Source organism: Heteronotia binoei, chromosome 3, assembly GCF_032191835.1.
Source record: "Heteronotia binoei isolate CCM8104 ecotype False Entrance Well chromosome 3, APGP_CSIRO_Hbin_v1, whole genome shotgun sequence".
NCBI classification, from domain to species: domain Eukaryota; kingdom Metazoa; phylum Chordata; class Lepidosauria; order Squamata; family Gekkonidae; genus Heteronotia; species Heteronotia binoei.
The window spans coordinates 102582764-102602829 of NC_083225.1; the positions used below are offsets into that span (position 1 = coordinate 102582764).

At 39.3% G+C, this 20066-nt stretch overlaps 1 protein-coding gene across 1 annotated transcript in view; it reads left to right on the forward strand.

The window, feature by feature from the left end:
• The window catches only part of PAXBP1 (PAX3 and PAX7 binding protein 1), a 34311-nt gene extending 18777 nt beyond the window's left edge, over positions 1-15534 (forward strand). Inside the window, exons 8-18 of the mRNA XM_060234321.1 lie at positions 2281-2404; positions 3545-3644; positions 4729-4844; positions 6826-7025; positions 8339-8483; positions 8572-8693; positions 11042-11118; positions 11256-11322; positions 12606-12752; positions 13292-13446; positions 14358-15534. Coding sequence (XP_060090304.1) covers positions 2281-2404; positions 3545-3644; positions 4729-4844; positions 6826-7025; positions 8339-8483; positions 8572-8693; positions 11042-11118; positions 11256-11322; positions 12606-12752; positions 13292-13446; positions 14358-14475 — 1371 coding nt within the window. The 3' untranslated portion in view covers positions 14476-15534. The remainder of the gene's footprint in view (positions 1-2280; positions 2405-3544; positions 3645-4728; positions 4845-6825; positions 7026-8338; positions 8484-8571; positions 8694-11041; positions 11119-11255; positions 11323-12605; positions 12753-13291; positions 13447-14357) is intronic.
• Positions 15535-20066: the final 4532 nt, after the last annotated feature.

A 20066-nucleotide genomic window follows, 5' to 3' on the forward strand; every position in this document is an offset into this window, starting at 1 on the left:
TTCGTCGGTGAGCAATGTGCAGGTTAATTTTAAAGAGAGAAATAATTGGTGGTATGCAGTACAGTGTAGCTTCAAAGAACAAATATAGCTTCAATTTTCATCAAGAAAAACTGTGTAGCACAAACAATTAATTATTAATAAGTATTCAGTTCATCAAGGTATACAATAAAGTCCCAGAAACAAATTCTCACACAGTTACCCAAAATGTCCAGATAGCCAATATAATCAACAGTCACTTTCCAATTGTTCCGTGTTCGTTGCCAGAAGTAAAGATGATGTAGACAAAAATCTTTGTAGCCCAAGAGGAACCGGTTTCGGCATCCACACCTTTCTCAACTGCAGGCTTCTCCTGCACACAAGTACGTTCTGGCCCAATCACTACAAAAGAGAAACATATTTCCTAATTGGGGCACCAGACCAATATTTTCAGGATGGAAATTCCACACGTTTCCGGCTGGCCTCACTTTTGTACTTCCAGTTTTCATCAATCGTGAATGATCTTCCACTGGTAAATTTGGAAGTCTGTTGTAAATAGATAAATAAATTCTAACACAATTAAAATAAACCAGGGTTTTCTTGTTATTACTGCTAGAAATATTGTAAATCTAAGTTCCCAGTCAACATCTTTCCAGGCACTGAGGAGATTGAGAATATGGTCAGCCATGAATTCACAAGACTAGATTTTCTATAAAATTATGTAACATTTGCCATCTCTTTTTAAAAACTAAATGTCTTGAATAAGATGCTGCAGTCAGAAAATGGTTCCTTCTATCCATAAAAATCTAAATGTAATCGTTTAATATGAACTGCTTTTATTATGTCGCCTGCACATGAATTGTGATCATTTTTTTGCTCGTATTCTGCCTTTTTAGTCTTGTTTCAAGTGTTTTGATTTTTGTATATTAAAGGGATGTTAATTACCTTCATGAAATTCATGAAATGTTAAGGTCATCAGGAAGTCCCATCTGAATACAGAATGTTTTAAGTTGTTAGTGTAATAATCAGTGTTACAATAAAAAGATGTTTAGAATTGGCCACAGGATTGTGTTGGTAGAAGAAAAGAATTGAGGATGTTTTCAGATGGGCTGGATCCAGCTTGCGCTGACTCTGCTTCATATGGGGAAAGCATGTTGTATATAGTAACTTACCACATGGAATGTATAGTCCTCATAGCATCACTAAAAAGTAACTCCAGAGTATTTTGTAGCTGGGAAATGCAGAGTATAAAATTATCACTGAACATATATTTGGATTCCATTTAATTTTTTACCTTGGTTTAAATCTTTTGCTTGCAACCATTAATGTTAGGACCCTCCGCCCCATGAATGCTGAATTAAAAAAAAAAAATTACTGTGTGTTTTTTGCATTTGTCATGTAGAGTTCTGTGTACTGACATGATAATGCTAACTTCGGCTGCAACCCTGAGCATACTAACTTACAAATAAATTTGACTTACTGTTTAGGACCAGGCTGTTGGAATGAAATCATTCTAAGCCTGAGTATGAACATGACTGGCTTCCGGGGTTGAATAATATGAATTGGAGACACTCATGAAGGTTTCTTCCATTGCCCCCACCACTTCCAAAAAGTTGACACCAGAGGTTGTGGTAGCCTCCTAAACAAAATGCCGCAAAGCACAGAATTCTGTAGGGTAGAAGAGTGAATCGGGCAAAATCACCCCTACTTTAATCTTCTTCCAATAGACCTCTAAAGTCATCAGGGGGGACAATTTCCCTCATTACTGCAGCATCCTGTGACATTTTGTCCATAAGGCTTCTGTAGCTGTGAGCATCGGTTTTTTTTGGGTTTTTTTTAAGTTTCAGAGGCTGATGGCAGGGAAAGAGGTAGGAAAGATATACAGTGCTTGGGGTTTGTAGGATCTGACTCTTACTGATTATCTGCCTGGTTTTCTTAAACTTTTGAGGTTATCCAAGTTCCTGGAAATTCAGTAAAAAAAAAAAGGGGGGGGGGAGTTTACTTGCTTCTGACTGCTCTAATTATCACAGTTGATGAATACCAATGCATTAGTAGGCAGACTAGTAAATTTTCCTGTAGGGTTCTGGCTTCTATGGACATATTTACAGGCATGCTCATATGTTTTTCAGCTTCCCTGTCATTTTTCCTCACTTTTTCTTGAGCTAAATAGCAATTTTTAAAAATATAGCCATGAGCAAAAAGTTACTCTTCTAAAAGTTCAGCAGTACACATTGGAATTGTATGGCATCCCAAACAATTAAGCACATGAAGATTTTTTTATTATGGAGTATTATATTTTTACAGGTACCCCTGATTAACGAGCTCGAGTCATCAATGCACCAGCTGTACAAACAGCGAGCTTCCCGCCTTGTCCAAAGACGACAAGATGATATTAAAGATGAATCTTCGGAGTTTTCAAGCCATTCAAGTCAGTCCATCTTGAAGGTTTTTATTATTCATTAAACAACCTTGTTTACTTAGTTCAGTTGTAATTTAAAGTGAAACTACAAAGGATGTTTAATTTAAACAAGATAGAAACAAATTCAGTTAAGGAATCTTACTCAAACTCTTAAGTTGCCTTTACTGTCCTCTGGCACATGGTAATTAAAAGCCATAATATCATACATCAGCACTTTTTACAAATTAGATGTGTATGCAACATCATATTGTCTTCAACTCACTCATTCCAGTATTTTACAGAATGTACAGAATTGAAAACTGAAGGTTATTCTGCTAGGAGTTTTAAAATTTCAGTGATACTGTGTTCAGATGTGAGAGGAACTTTAAGGATATAGTTTGCCATTTTTTACATTAAACATCAGACCAGGAAAATAAAATTTTGTGCTAACATTTTTGTTTCTTATATACATTATGTAATTTTGCTAGGACTCATTTGTAAAAATTATGTGAAAGATGCATTAAAAGTGAGTATATAAAATTTCCTGGGAAAGCTTATGTTTTCTTTCAGGGTGACAGATCATAAGTAAACCTTACCCCTGTCGGGATTTTGTTGCTTTCTAGCATCCAATATGAGACAATCTTTAGTTATTCTGTTATGATACTAATTGTCTACACCAACTGAAATCCTGTTAGTTTCCATTATTCATCAGTATACGTTACTAGGAAAAGAGATCCACTCTATTACAGATATGTTGAAGGGCTGTCTTTCTCCTTTTGACCTTTCCTCTTACAAATGTTGTACTCTAATATTTTTTCCCTAATACAAACATGGTTTCTTCATGTTATAAAAAAAGATTTAAATATTTGCTATTTACTGAAGTTCAATGTTATAAGATTGTATTGACTTTACCTTTTTTAATTGGTTTGCACAAGGTGATGAAAACCCTGTATTTGCACCAAATGGGAAATCTTTTCAAAAGGCAGTTCAGCCAGCTCAACCACTACTTCATATAGGGGCAGAGGGGGGAATGGAATTGTCAGCTGAATTTAGGATTTATTAAAAATATATCAAAATTGCTTTTTTGTAAAAGACACAAGACTGTCGTGATTATGCTTTGTTGTGATCCTTTATGAAGGAGTCCTAATTTCAGGATTTGTATACTTACAGATAAAGCACTAATGGCACCAAATCTTGACTCTTTTGGACGAGACAGAACACTGTACCAAGAACATGTAAAAAGGCGAACAGCCGAAAGAGAAGCTAGAAGGTGACTTGCGGCTTCCTATGTTTGTCGTGGGGTAGTGCTTAACTGTTCTATTTGGTCAGTGTTTCTGGATTGGATCTCATGAGCTACAGGCACAAGGATCACAGGATCTCCCCACAAGAGTCCTTTCCTACCTCAGAAAGTGTATTGCCAGGCTCAAGGTACCCCCCTGGGCTAATAATAACCATGTGGGTCTGGTGACTGTGGGGGTGGGGACAAAAATGAAATTGCACCTCCCATGAGTATAGCTTCACATGCACAAAAGGAGGAATGGGGCTCTTGTTTCCTTGGCACTCCTCACTTGCAGCTACTTGACTTGCATGGCTATTAGTCCATGTGGTTCTGTTGACCCCAGGAATACATTTTTCCTTGGTCAAAAAGAACTTGTGAGAGGTGAGAAAAATTGTAAACTGTCCAGAACCTCCCATTGATGGTTTGCAGGACCCCATTCTCTGTGTATGGTGTAAATGTGTAGTAAAAAAAGTACATTTTTGTTGATAATTGTGCACCTATAAACGAGAGTTGGCCTTGTTGTGGGCAGAACACTGTTTGGATCTTGCATAGAACAGTATAATGAGCCAGTTACTGGGGATGGAAGCTGGCTGCTGGACTCAGTATTTAATACATAAGGTGTTCCCATGGTTAACACCAATGTTCCTTCTAAGCTGCAGTCCTGTGAACCAAAATTCTACTTTGTGAGCTACTGGCATTAAAGTTGCGAGCTGCTGGCATTAAAGTTATGAGCTGCTGCATAAATTATTGTGCTGTGAGGCCATTTTTCCTGAGCTAAGACAAAAATGTGTGAGCTGCAGGCTAAAAATCTGTGAGCTAGCTCACGCTAACTCAGCTCAGAGGGAACACTGGTTAACACAGAAAGTAGCATAATATTGAGGAGTTGTAGCATTAATACCTATTGCATAGGTCATGTTCTCTAATGCCAGAAAGTTTCATTTTTGTTTCATTTCTTGAGGGGAAGGAAAATACTAGCAAATATCCCTTTATAGTATGGGGTAGAGTGCATTGTTAGGGGACTGGAGGATGCCTGGTACTGTGAAGAAGGACCAACAAATTCTATCCTTGTTAACAGAGCTCGTCGCAGACTTGCTAGAGAACAATCTGGGAAGATGACTGATCACCTTGAAGGCCTTTCTAGTGATGATGAAGAAACTTCAACAGATACTACAAACTTCAATATGGAGCGAGGTTAGTTTATTCACCTTACTTATATTATTTACTTAAAACATTTCTCTTCTCCCTTTTTATCCAATTCAGGATTACCAGGGGCAGTAAACATTTCAATAAAGCATTGAAGACATTTAAAAACATTTAAAGTACAAATATATAAAACATTTAGAACACATACAATAACTGATATGAACACACAAAAATGAACAGAGACAAGGGCTAACTAGAGTTAGGGAACACCAAACTAAATAGAAAAAAAGTCTTCCCTTGCTGGTGGAAAACAACAAATGAGGGAGACAGACGAATCTGCCTGAACAGGAAGTTTTGGCGCCACAAGTTTTGGCCTCAGATGGTTGGGGCATCTGAAATAGGGCCTCTGAAGATGACTGGAGTGGTTGGATGGGTTCATATGGGAGAAGCAAGTCCTTCAGGTATACAGGTCCCAAACTATATAGAGCTTTAAAGGTCAATACCAGCACCCTGAATTGGAGCCAGAAACAAATTGAGAGCCAGTGTACATGGCACAAAACTGGAATGAGAGTCCCTACACCCCACTCTAGTCAGTGTTTTGGCCGCAGTGTTGTATACCAGTTCTAGCTTCCTGACAGTCTTCAAAGGCAGCCTCATGTAGAGTGTATTACAGTAATCTAGATTTTACCAGGCATACATCCCAGAAGCAGGGTCTTTACTGTCCAGGAACGGCTGCAGCTGACTCAACAACCACAGGTGCTGAATGGCATCCCTGGCCTCTGGTGCACCTTTTTATCCAGCAGGTAGCTCTGCTTGAGCAGCATCCCCAAGCTACAAACCTACTCCTTTTGGAGGGAGGTGTGTAGCCCCAACTGGAATAGTAGTCAGGCCTCCCCCACCACTACCAGTAGCACCTCCATTTCGTTGGGGTTAAGATTCATCTGGTTAGCACATATCTGTCCCAGAATTGCTTCCAGAGTTAAGTGTCATCCTCACACTGATGGCAGCTTAGCCCAGATCTCAGGTTGACTTCTCACAGTGGCTTCATGTAAATGCTAAAAAATATGCAGGATAAGATGGAACCTTTGGAACCCTATAGAACAGGAGTGGCCAGTGGTAGCTCTCCAGATGTTTTTTTGCCTACAACTCCCATCAGCCCCAGCCATTGGCCATGCTGGCTGGAGCTGATGGGAGTTGTAGGCAAAAAAACATCTGGAGAGCTACCGTTGGCCACCCCTGCTATAGAATGTAGACTGCATGCAACCTGTTGAGCAAACCACAGTATAACACTTTAAATCTGTTATATAATGGTAACCTTAAATCATACGAAGTGCAGGATTATCAATTGCTTCACCACCATAGTTGCAGGCTGCAGTGAGCTTTGAATTAGTGACCACAGCAAAACAGAGCATCAGGGGGCTTGCCTCAGATCATTAAGGCTCCTTAACATTAGTGGCCATTGCTGTCAGCTTGAGGTAGCTCTTTCAGCGTTCATCTGCCTCTTACTTTGTCCTGTGCTCCCAGCAATTAGTGCAATTATCCTCATCCTCATCAATAGTGAAGGCAGGGTTTACTGGATTGGATTGTTGTTCTTTCTGTGTTCTTTGTTCTCTGGTGATGAGTGCTTTGGTCTGAGTGATTGAAGAAAAAGAAACCCTTCCCTTTTATTGTGTGTAATCTTGTAAACTGCTTTGAAAGTTTGCTATAGAGGCAAGTTTACTTAAAATAGTTTGGTTTTGTTCAGGGAGGAAACGGCTTTGCAAACTATTTGATGCATAGAATTACTTCTATATGGTTACATTTTAAAGGTTGCCATATTGAAGCCACTAGTCATATATGGGCTTGCAGTAGCTGTAAAACCAGCTTCTCAAGTAACAGTAACTTTGTTGGGTTTTAGTATTAAGATGCCTGAATATTTATTTACATTTGGCTTAGAAGCTTGGTTATGTTGTTCTTTATAATTCTGACAATGAACAATCTACCCGAATAGTGAATTTGTTTCTTACATACCAAAACATTTTCATTCTAGATCGCATTTTGAAGGAGTCCAGCAAAGTTTTTGAAGATGTGTTAGAAAACTTTTACTCCATTGACTGCATTAAATCGCAGTTTGAAGCCTGGCGTTCCAAGTATTTCTCTTCTTACAAGGATGCATATATTGGCCTTTGTCTACCAAAGTTGCTTAATCCTTTAATAAGACTTCAGTTACTTACTTGGAACCCTTTGGAGGTGAGAGACTACTGGAATGTGTGCATGTTTATGATATTTGTATACTGCTTTTCAATACATGTACACAAAGTATTTTACATTAAAAAGTACAAGAATTATAACATAAAAGTTAAAATGTGCAAGAGGGAAAAAGATTCTTAATAAATGTAGCTGGACCTAAGCATTATGGAATGGCACCCAGCTGCTCTCATCCCTTTAGCAGTTAGTTGGAAATTAGAGGAAGTATTTCCTCAGAGCTGAGTGCAGACATAATAGTATAGTAGTCAACAGTGTGTTCATTTTGTAAAAAAGGTAAACCCTATGAAGTGACCATAAATCAGTTGGTGTGCTGTATCATAGTATTAGATTGGCTTGTGATGTCATCTGTGACTTGAGTTCCTTCTTAGATTTTGGTAAGCATCACACCACTAGACCCAGTGTGGTGTAGTTGTCAGTGTGTCAGATTATGATAGAAGAGGCCCAGGTTCAAATCCCTACTCTGCCATGAAGTTTATTGAGTGACATCAGGCCTGCCAGTCTCTAGTGGCCTAATGTACCTCCCAGGTTACTGTGAGGGTAAGATGGGTGTGGAAAAGGCAGGTGTTATTTATTACAATATTTACATCCTACCTTTCTGCATGGTTCAAAGTGGCTCGGAATAATAGTTAAAACATATAACAGTTAAAATATATAAGTTCTTGGAGGATGAGATAAATAAAAACATCAGTGTATTTCTCTTCAAGTATACTGCAGAATTTTGTAAATAATCTAGGCCACAAAAACTAGAAAGAATATTGTGGCATTAAGAAGAGGAGATTGGTTTTATACCCTGTCCTTCACTCAGAGTCTGAGCGACTTACAATCTCCTTTCCTTTCCCCTCCCCACAACAGACACCCTTTGAGGTATGTGGGGCTGAGAGAGCTCTCCAAGAAACTGCTGTTGAGAACAGCTCTGAGAGAGTTATGACTGACCCAAGGTCATTCCAGCAGCTGCAAGTGGAGGAGTGGGGAATCAGACCTGGTTCTCCCAGATAAGAGTCTGCACATTTAACCACTACACCAAAACGACAGTTTCTGTAATCTGATTCCAATTCTTGGTAAATTAACAAATAGGTGATGGACTAAAACATACCAAATTCAATGCCAGGATAAAACATGCAGACTTCGATGCCAGAGCAGCTTCACAAAATATTGCTGCTACTGCAAGTATACTCTGACAGTGAGGTCTGCAGATAATGACTATAAATGTATGGCATAAGGGTAGCAGACTGCACACAGTTGGTGGTTTTGTTTGAAGTGTAACAGCCAATTGACATCAGCATGTGTCTTAATAGGACAATTGCCAGGATTTTGAAAGTATGTTATGGTTTGAATCCTTGCTGTTTTATGGATGTGAAGAACATGAACAGGAGAAAGATGACGCTGATGTTTCACTCTTGCCTACTATTGTGGAAAGGGTCGTTCTGCCGAAATTAACAGGTACTTCATAAACATGCAGTTTTCCCCAAAGAAATACAACAATCAAATCATAATATCTAATTCTGACTATCACATTTATTTTTATTAGTACTTGCTGAAAATATATGGGATCCTTTTTCTACAACACAAACATCTAGAATGGTAGCCATTACCCAGAAACTAATAAAAGGATATCCTTCTGTGATACATGCAGAGAACAAAAACACACAGGTAATCAGTGTGTTAATCTTTTAAAAAATCAATGCTTAATCTTTTCAAAAGTGTTCACAGTTGCTGTATTCTTTGTACATAGTTCTTATTTTTTGTAAATGCTGTGTAAGCCAGTATGGCAGGTTATTTTTTAAAGTATGGATGAAACATTTTTACTTCAGATTCAGATGAATAAGCCAAGGATATGTACCAGTCCCCTTTCTGTATTTGGAATTAGTAATCAAGCTCAGAAGTACATTCTGTTTAATGACATGCATTGAAAATAGTGGGGAAAGGCTCTCTGTTATTTATTCTTTGTATATCCACATCTGAAGGGAGAAGTAAAGTATTAAAGTATGCTTGACAATGTACTACTCATGTAATACTTTAATATTGTATCTCTCTGCTGCTTCTCAAAGACTGCACAGACATTTTGGCCATAGCCAACATCCTTGCCCCAAGCAGGCAGTCTGTATTTAAACATCTTCCATATGTTTAGACAAGAACCTGTGAAACATCTGAGTACCAGCATAACTTTGTTTCAGCCCAGTGTACATTGAAGAGGCATTTCAGATTATTCTTTGCGTTGTAGATTTGCCTGCAAAGAGAAAGCAGCTCAGACAGTGAATAAGCAGCTTGTAATCACAAAAGGAGGGCCTGGCGTGACTTTGTCCATGGGGTTGCAGAGTCAGACTTGACTGTGCAACTGAACAACAGTAACAACAAAAAGTCACAAAAGATGGATGAAAATTCTTCCCAAAGCTTATAAAACTCTTTTAGTTAGATGCAGCCTGCAAATAATTACACTAAAACAGTCATTGATGTATTACTATACACTTACCTGCACTTATTCACACATATGATAGTACAGGGGTGAAAAATATAAGAACACATTTTACTTTTGAATTACTCTAGGGGTTCATGTAAAAAGGTAAAGGTAGTCCCCTGTGTAAGCACTGAGTCTTTATCAACCCATGGGGTGACATCACATCACAAAGTTTTCTTGGCAGACTTTTTGTTATGGTTTGCCATTGCCTTCCCCAGTCATCTACACTTTACCCCAAGCAAGCCGAGTACTCATTTTACCAGATGGAAGGCTGAGTCAACCTTGAATTGGCTACCTGAACCCAGCTTCCACTGGGATCGAACTCAGGTCGTGAGCAGAGCTTCGACTGCAGCACTGCAGCTTACCACTCTGCACCACAGTACTCCTAGAGGTTCATGTGCAGCTTACTTACGGGCCACATTGTTTGCTAACTGGATCCTCTTAAAGCAGATGCAAGATGATAAAGTATCCATTTAAAAGAGTATGCAGTCTTCTCAAGCCTTTTCCTACCATATTAGGTCATTGTATATCCTGATATAATTTGTAGGAGAAAATATATTTTCAGGAGATCATGAACACTAAATGTGAAATAAGGGGAGTATTTTAATCTCCAGTGCAAACTTTCACATATAAATGGATCCAGCAGAAAAGTTGGAGGTCTAGATCATTCCCCTAAGCAGAAGGGATTGGAGGACTTGATCTTTTCCCCAAGCAGCCTGCTGTTTGCTCTACAAATCCTCTGGAAGGATTGAGAGAACCTCACAAAGAAAATGTGCCACTGTATACAACATGATTGGGGGGATCTGGAGAAATCACCAGCTTTGCTGCTGTAAGCCACTGGCAGAAGAGGGAGAAGAAAGTGATTTTCCCTGATGCCTCACATTGCACTGGTGGTGGAAAGTGCTGTCAAATTGTAGCTGATTTAGGGCAGCCCTATAGGTTTTCAAGGCAAGAGACATTCAGAGTTTGTTTGCCATTGCAAGTGAAGGGCCAAGCAGCAATTTCACCTTCTGAGAAGCAGGGGGAAGTAAAATAGGGGAGTTAAAAGCAAGCTGCAAAGAGGACCCAACCCAGGATTGGCGGGAATGGGATTGACATCTCCATGCTGCCTCAGTTGGGGCTGGCTCCTCTTTGCAGCTTGGGTTTGCAACTTGAGTTCACTTTTGAGTACTGTGCAGCTTGCAAAAACCACTTAAAGGTCTGTTCCCTTTAAATGGCTTTTGCATGCCTCATGGACGGCCAGCACTTCTGGTTCCAGATCATAATGGAGTCAACTAAATTCAGCAATCCCAGTTTCCTGTGAATACTGAGCAAAACCAATTTGTGAATATTGGGCAAAACCAATATTTTTGGGTTGTATATACTTCAGACAAAAAAATACCAATTTTTGTGTGTGTGTCACACACACACCCATACTTGGTATTAAACTTGGGACTTCCTGCATACAAGGCTTCTATTGAAACTGCTTGGCTGAATTTTGTGCTAATGCATACTTTGTTTTCCGTATTCTTTGAAATTCATATCTAAGCTTGAATTCTTTCAGATGTTACTGAAGGCCCTTTTGCTTAGAATGAGGAGAACACTAGATGATGATGTATTCATGCCTCTTTATCCCAGAAAGTAAGCTTGTCTTTTTTTTGTTTATTGTTAATGCCTTTCTCATATATGGGTGAGGTTGGATTGCAGTATTCTGTTCACTTTGTACTGGATCGTGTCAGTAATTTTTGGAGTTACTCAAGACATCTCTTATTTTTCAGTGTTTTAGAAAACAAGAATTCTGGTCCTTACTTGTTTTTCCAGAGACAGTTTTGGTCTTCAGTAAAGGTAAGCTAGTGAAGAGATGAAGTTTCATACAGGGTAATACTACTGAAGCTGTAAGGATAATTGATGAACTTCATTTGAAGAAAAATTGTTCGTAGGGGAAACAAAGCATTCAGACTGAATACCATGGCTTCTGAGTTTTATATCATCATGAAATTGACTGAACATCTTATATGCCCAGAGGGTAACTTTTAAAGTGCGTGTGGTAGAAGAGGGCAGTGACATTTCATATTGTATGTAGATTTTTTTGTGAATGCCTCATACAATGAAAGGAGAAATACATTTTTGACATTGAGGTATTAAAACGCTGCACAAAAAATAAGCAAATTGTAATTTGGCAGTTCAAAAAAACCTTGCGGTTCACTTAAACATGGACAGTTATTTTAACGCTGCCTGCTCTGAACATCATTTTGCATCTTGGTCAGTTCTGTATACTTTGCTTGTTTTACATCTCCAAAAGATTCGATTAATGGCAAATAATATCTCTAGCATTCAAAGTTCTGTTAAAAGACTGGATCCTGCTAATCTGTGAGCAGAGCTGTACTTATAGAAAATGGAACTACCCTGTCTTTCCCTATCAATGTTAAGACTATGGCTTGGATCACATGGAGGATTTTGGGGCGGCATAATTTGTACCTATCCCCCGCTCCAAATCTCCTTCTATTCCTAAGGACTCCTGTTGCATGGGAGCAATGCTTCAGAGGGTGTTTTGGGAGAGGGCGGGGGTGCAAAATAGATGCCATGCATGGGAATCTGTTTCACCCATGGGTGCCCTCTGTGGGATGCAAGCCAATGGGCTGGATTCAGTTTAATTCTGGAGCTTTCTCACTTCCTTGCTCATGCTGCACCCCGAGGTTCAGGGAACAGCACTGGGTCCAATATGGATATCAGTCCAGGGCAGTGCAGTTCCAATGTCAAAAAAGTAAAATCCTGTTGTCATCACTCATTTCAGCTGGGTGAGTTGAACATGAATAACTTCTTACTGTTGAAATCAGCAGTACTTATAAGAGTGCTTGCTTTTAACTTGCCTTTTGTTTTAAAACAATTTCAGACTTCCTTCAGCTGAGTTTTTCACATCGACTTTCAGAAAACATGCATATCAATATTTGATCAATTTGAGGTGTAAATTATTTATGGAAATAATTTCTGCGTCCTGTATCCATAGATACAAATTGTCAATATAAGAGAAGTAAATGTCTTATATCCATATATACAAATTGTCAGTGTAAGAGAAGTAAATGAAGCTCTGCTTTATGCTCATTTTTTTTAACCTTTTCTGTTCTTAGCTACTGGGAAACTTTCTGCAGTGGCATGGAATCCTTTCCAACAAAACTCTACAAGAATTGTCAATAGATGGCCTGCTAAACAGATATATCCTTATGGCTTTTCAAAATTCTGAGTGTGGGGAAGATAGCATTAAGAAAGCTCAACATGTATGTAAATGTATAACCTTCATAATTCACTACTCTTAAAAATCTTGTTCAGCATATTGCAGATTACTGAGTAGCATTGTGCTGTTATTGTTATAATGTTGAGTTTGAATGTGGGAAATCCAAGTTGAAATTTTTATTCACAAATGAAATTTACTGAAGTTCACCTTAGCCAGGTTTCTTTCAGCCAACCACACAAGAATATTGTGAAAAAGTGAGAGAAATCAATATATGCTGTTTTCCCTTTTTGGGGAGAAAGGAGGATTGAAAATTTGAAGCATTAGAAGTTTGCTGTATATTTACCACAAAAAGCTTGCTGAAGTACATTTTGTACATTGAACTAACGTAATGGGAAAATGTAACCTTTGCTGCTATCCATATGATATACATAAGACACCTTTATTTTATATATTTAATTTGCATGTTTACATAGCATCAAGCTGTACTTTTCATAGGTGTGCTTTGTTTAAAGATAGCCATATTTAATTATTTTTTTAATCTTTTGTTCTGGCCCCCTCTCTTGTCTTCCTTCTATTTTCTAGGTAATCAGCTGCTTCCCTAAACAGTGGTTCGCTAATCTTAAAGGAAATAAGACAATATCACATTTAGAAAATCTCTGTAGATACCTTGTTCATCTTGCTGATACTATATACCGAAACAGCATTGGATGCTCTGATGTAGAAAAAAGAAATGCAAGGTAACCTATTTTTGCATCATGTTTCAGTTCTTTGAATAGGTAACAAAAATAGATGACCAACACAGTTATTAGAATTTAAAGGACATATGCAGCCAAGGGCATTACAGTCTCTTCCTTCCCCATACATTTTCTTTTTTCAAAAAACCCAACAACTCTGGATTGTAGGCTGTTCTGGAGAGGCTGCATTAAGAAAATTTTCAGAATCCTCTTGATTTTAAACATTTATACACTGTCACTGAAGAAGTCATTTCCAAATGATCAAAACGAATCAGTTACAGTGCAGTGGCCTCAGATTGCACACTTAGTCTTAAACCATCATTCCTCCTTCATGCTTTGTGCAGGAAGAAAAGGAAAAACCCAGGTGTGTGCACATTTTTATTTAACCATAGTTCAGGGCACTTCCCCTCCTTTTTTTGGTAGAAAAAGCCCAGCAAGAACTCATTTACATATTAGGCCACACCCACTGACACCAAGCCAGCCCGAACTGTGTTCCTGTGCATTCCTGCTCAAAAAAAGCCCTGGATAAGTTGAACGTTAGAATGAAATCTTGGTATCCTTTGCACTGGAAGAGGCCTCACTTAGTTGAAATAAACCATTGGATCCAAACTACAATGGATAAACATTAGTTGTATATTTTACAGATCTTCCCAAGAATTTTGGATCTTAGGTGTATGATGCATTTATGAGGCTAACAGCTTATTCACATGAGATCTTGCATCTACTGTGCTGCTTGTAGTGGGGAATGTACATACTTTTATCTGTCACGGTACAGAGAACATACTAAGTAAACAGGGAGGCCTAGGGTATGTGTTTAAACTCCTGGTTCACCCCATATATTTTTCTCAAACATAAGTTTGTTAACATTAACTGCAGGGTGAAAAACCGTTGACCATTCTTCTCTTTCTTCTTAGGGAGCATATAAAACAGATAATAAAACTTCTAGCAAGTATTCGAGCACTGGACCATGCTGTAATAGTTGCAAATGAGCATAATATTAAAGAATTAAAAATTTTAATTGAAGGGAAATAAATATTGTCAGAAATCTGGACTTCAAAAATCATTCCTGAAGTGTAATTTTGTACATATGTAAAGTTTTCTTAATCTGTAAACAATTGGCTGTTTTTAATACAAAGTGTGTTCTTATACACAACATCTGTAACTAGTATTTGTGTCTTTATGAAAGCTGGAGATTAAATCCAGAAAATCTTTCATCTGCATCTTGTTTACGAGCAACTTTTATACTCCCATGGTGGCCATCACTTTACTCAACTGTCCAGTAAGAAACTGGAAATTGTGTATTATAAAATTCACTAACAGTCTAGATGCAAATATGTATAGCCTACAGTTTTTATTTAAAATAGTAGTGTCTTCTTTCAAAATAAAACTTTTGAGTTGCTGAAATTTGGTAATAAAATGAACTGTGCTGTTTAAAAAAATGTGAATGTGGTATGATCCCTAAGAGTAAAAAAGCTTCCAAAATAATACCAGGTGCTATTGGACACATATTTATAGATTGCAGAAATAGCTGAATGTTAACCGATACCTTCAGCTAATAGTATTTTAAATTCAGACCCTTGATTATTGTTTACAATTAATGGCAATGACTGTCTCCATATATCCAAGAAATGCCCTTTAAGTGAAAATATTTCAGACATGCACATTGGATTCTTGTTCTGAAAACAAAAACCTACTACATCAAATTGTTATGTTTTACCATGTGTACATTTTAAGTACCTTTATCGCATATCAGGAGTTTATTTCTCAGTTTTTTTAATGCAGAATATTAAAGCCCCCAAACCACATGCTGCTTATGTTATGAGCACATTGAATGTTCCAGAAGGTTACTTCAATTGCTTAATAAAATTTTAAAGAATAAACTTACCTTTGTGAGCCCTGTTGCTACTGAGATCCATTTGACTTCTGAAGAGCATTGTCATGGTGGTTGATAGCCTTGTTTTTAAGGTGTTTTTCTTTATACTTGAGAAAAATAGCAGTTGGAATACTGAATAATAGTGTATCATTGTATTTCATAATGCTCCTTGTCATGTGATGTAAAGAAAATATTAAATGTACAGTCTGCTTTTTGGACACTGCATCACTTCTGAATTTCTTGCATTGAATATGTCGTATGGCCAACTAGCCTCAACAGAAAAGGAATAAATGGACAGCTTTTGCAGTGGAGGATGGTGGGATCCCCCAATGTTGTGACTGGTGCTATTTGTTCATAAATTACCTGGGACTCCCAAGGTAACAAAGTTTCTGGATGACACCAAATTGTATGATTTAACCCAAAAGTTTTTGCAAAACATAACAAAAGCTATGTATGAGCCTGCACATGGTCAGCTGAAAATCAGTCCCACTATGTTTAGTGATACCAGTTTCTCACTAGTATTGCTCTGCCCCCAGGCTTTAGTTTTCCTTGGCACAAGGGATTGATTTCCCACCGGTTTCTGTGCAGGCACATTTTGATGTGTGGCTCCCTCCAGTTCCTCTCACACTTCCTTAATCCTTAAAAGACAGCATCACAAAACCACAAGGGGAACTGAAGGAAGCTGCACCTCAAAATGTGCATGTGAACCAGTTGATTGCTTGTGCTGAGGAATACAGAAGCCTAAGGGCAGAGCAGCGCTAGTGAGAAATTGGTATGAGTTTTACTTCAGGGGCATAGATTTGCAGTCCTAATTTTTGTGAAGATGGAAGTGAAGTTGGCATTATACTGTGTAATTGGTCTTTCAGTGCCCACGAATTCCCATTAGATTTCAAGGATCTATGGTAGTGCACACAATTCAGTTAAAAGTTAAAATGTGCCCTGCTTTTGCATGTTAAAGTTGTATCACAAAGATACAATAATCAGTAATTACTGCTTTTAATTATTTGCAGTACACTGTATCTAGGTGTTTGCTAGAACACCTTAAGGGGAAAAAAGATACACGGAATGTATAAATGAAATGGGAAATACAGGTTTATAAAGCTGGTAATTGGGCAGCTAAAAAAAAGTAATGTTATAAACTGGAAAGCATTTCACTGTATAATATATTATTCTCAACACTATTGATGTGGGAAGATAGTATAGCAAAATGGCCCCCCATTAAACCACCCATATACATTTCACTGCAGGCAAAAATTATTTGAAAATAAAGCTTTCATCATTTGTGAAATGTTAAAATGTTATCTTTTTGAGAACTTGGACATGTCAGGAGTTGCTTAGGACTGCATTATCTCCACAACAACCATGGGCCAGTGTCAGGTGATAACAAACAGGCCTCACACACTGCAGGTCACACTTTTGATCTGGTGTTTGGTACTGGGCAGGAAGGTGATCTGAAGGTGTGGGGGGAAACTGAAGATGGGCCCCTTGTCATGGACAGATCACTATATGCTAGGGATCAGACTTACAGGAATACCAAGACTGCAGGGCTGAGGTGGGGGTCAATTAAGATGGTTTGCACACTTAGCCTGATAAACTGGTTTTCAGGTAGCGTGGGGATTTTTCTGCTGATATGGCCACTGTTCCTGTTGATGTCCTGGTTGGTATCTGGCATGAGGAAATATTCCAAACAACAGACATGATACTTTCTAGGCACCCTTTTACAGATTTAAGAGCCCAGGCAACCGCTTGTTAGACAAGAGAAGCAGGTAGAGTGACTATATGTTGATGAGGCTTGAGCTACAGCTAATTTTAAAGCTTACTCTGGTGAAGGAATACTTCAACACCATTGCATCTGCACAGTGTAGACTGGTTGGACTCTTCCAAGTTGTTGGGCCTGTTTTGGTTCTGACCCATAGTCCACCATAACTGTTTTGCTGAACTTTGCTCATAAAAGTCACTCACATCCATTCCAAGCTGAACTATACATTAGTAGCAACAGGATCAAATGGTCCCGAAGCAAGTTTGAGTTGTGTAGGTTCACTTTCAGCTTGCCCAGTCGAAGGATGTGAACACGATGCTTGGAAGTCTGAAACCTACAACTGCTTGTATAACTTGCCCCTCCTGGGCTGCTTAAATCTGGGTGGGAGGATGGCTGATGGACTGGGTTCAGGAAACAGTAAATGCAACCCTGAGAGAGGGGGGTGGTTGTTGCTGTCTTGAAGCAGGTAGTGGTGCATTCAATCCTAAAGAAACATACTTGGGAATATCCAGTCTCAAATGCACCATTTTTTGAGTGAGATGACTGAATGAGTGGCGGCTTGGCAACTTCAGGGACTTTTAATTGAAGTGGATCTGCTGCCAGGCCTGATTATGGGACTGAAATGGCCTTCATTGCCATGGTGGATAACCTGTGCCAAGAGATAGACCAGGTACCATGTCTCTGTTAATTCTGGATCTGTCAGCAGCTTTTGATACCAATAATCATGGTATCCTGGGTTCCTTTTGGGTTTGGGAGATATTGCTTTGCAGTGGACTCAGTCCTGTCTTCCAGGTAGGTTTCAGAGTGTTGTATTGAGGAAACTGATGCTCCACCACTTGGCCTTAAGTCTACAAGTTTCTGTCTTGTCCTCTGTGCTTTTCAACATCTACATAAAGGTATTGGAAGAAGTCATCTGGGGGTTTGCCACCACTAGACGGATGACACTTTATCTCATGTTTCCAGTAGGGAGGCAATGAAAACCATGAACAGGTGCCTTAAAGCAGTTTTGGGGTGGATGAGGACTAACAAATCAAAACTTATTCCATACAAAAATGGTGGTGTTACAGTATGCTGAGTTCTGTGAGAACTCTGCCTGTCCAGTCTGAACTGATTGGGACTGCACTGTCTCTCCTCCCCACCCCGGAGCAGGTTCATAGCTTCAGCATCATGCTGGATAAACAAGTGGCAGTGGCAGCTAGGGTGCCTTTCATCAGTTTTGGTGGGGTGGAAAACAGCTTACCACTGTTGTGCGTGCCCTGATCACATTTAGATTACCACAATGTGCTCTACATGGACCTGCTCTTGAACACTGGCCAGAAGTTCCAACTGGCACTGTCATGACCCAGATGGGGGTGCCACCTGATGCTGCCACTACGCTGGAATTAGGATCCCTTGGGAAGGCCCAGAGTCTCCTCCCAAGCCCTTCATATCCCTTGCTTTGGCCAAGAAAACAGGCGTATAGACCAGGCAGAGTAACAAAAAGGTTTATTTTAAGCAGGAAAATCAATAAAGGAGAACTGAAAGATAATGTGCTTTAAAACTACAGTAACGTGGATAAAGGAAAATAAAGTCCCTAACGCAACTGAAATTAACTGTTCCGTTTCTGTTAGGCCCAGGCCTCAGCCTGCTCACTCTCTCCCTCAGAGGGAGGGTCTTTCTCCTCACAGCAGCCATCCTTCCTGCTCGGCCTCTCAGGAGGAAATAACAGCGTCTCTTGAGACAACTTTTAAACTATTTCCCTCAGAGCCTACTTGGATGCTGATTGGCTGAAACCAGCGCCGGGATTGTAGGCTGTCTCTCCCTACTGAGACACAGGCAGCATAGAGGTGTTTTAAATAAATAAAATAAATAAAACTGAACATACATAACTGGGTAAATGTAATTCCGGCATCATGCCTAACCTTTGACTGTTAAATATCAGCCTCAAAACAGAACAAGATACTGGCTAGTCCTAAAGCTCTTTGTAGTAATAACACTGAAAGCAGTGCAACCTGCAAAAGCAAATGTCACAATGCAATTAATATGACATCCATTCTTCAATAGGTACACTGCATATTATACAATAACATCTTTTAAAATGGGGACATTAAAACTGGCGAATTCTTCATTTTACAAACACAAAGACTTTCAGTTGCACAAAAGTTCAGGAATAAAACCTTTAAGAATGTCACTAGTGCTTTAAAAAAATCAAGCTTTGGAATTATCCAGAAGCCTTCTTTGGGCATTAAGTAATCATACCAAAGGAGTTAAAAAAAATGAATATGCAGCTTTTAAGCCATCAGCGTCTAGCAGTCTTTAAAACGGTGAAGCAGAAAATATTTGAAGATAATGTAAATAACATAGTCCTAATATAATACAATCATGACTGAAGTCATGAACATTGCCCTGATGGGAAAATCAAACATATCTGGAAAAGCAGCCACTAGACAGTTTAGCAATTAAAATTTCCATCTAGAATATATAACGAAAGTGGAAAGGCACAGACCTTACACAGTGGAAACAAGATAAAGCCCGCGAAGATAGCCTAATATGGGCATGGGGGTGGAGATTAAACGAAGACTAGTCGGCTGCAGCCAGATCGAAACAGGAAGTGCTTCCTGTGAACCTGCACTAAAGCCACCTGGGTGGGCGTTATTCGTCATTTTCACATCCGCTCCGCCTTCTGTCCCTCGCTGAAAAACAGGCCCCGCCAAGGTCGCTAGCTCTCTGCCACTCACACAGAACCATCGCGCCCCTTCTTTCCCCCCGGTACTGGAAGGCAGGCAGGCAAGCAAAAGAGAGAAGCCAAGAGTAACCTTAAATTCGAACGACATAAAAAAGTACATAAAACATAAAGCAGCGAAGACAAAACCAAACCAATCCCAACTCTACCCCCGCCGCACGAGCACAGCGACTCGGCCCCGCCCACAGCGGCTGCTAGCGCCCTGCGGCATCCCCCCTTTTCGATCTTCTACCACTTCCGGTGGGGGCGTTGCTATGCGGAAGCGGTGG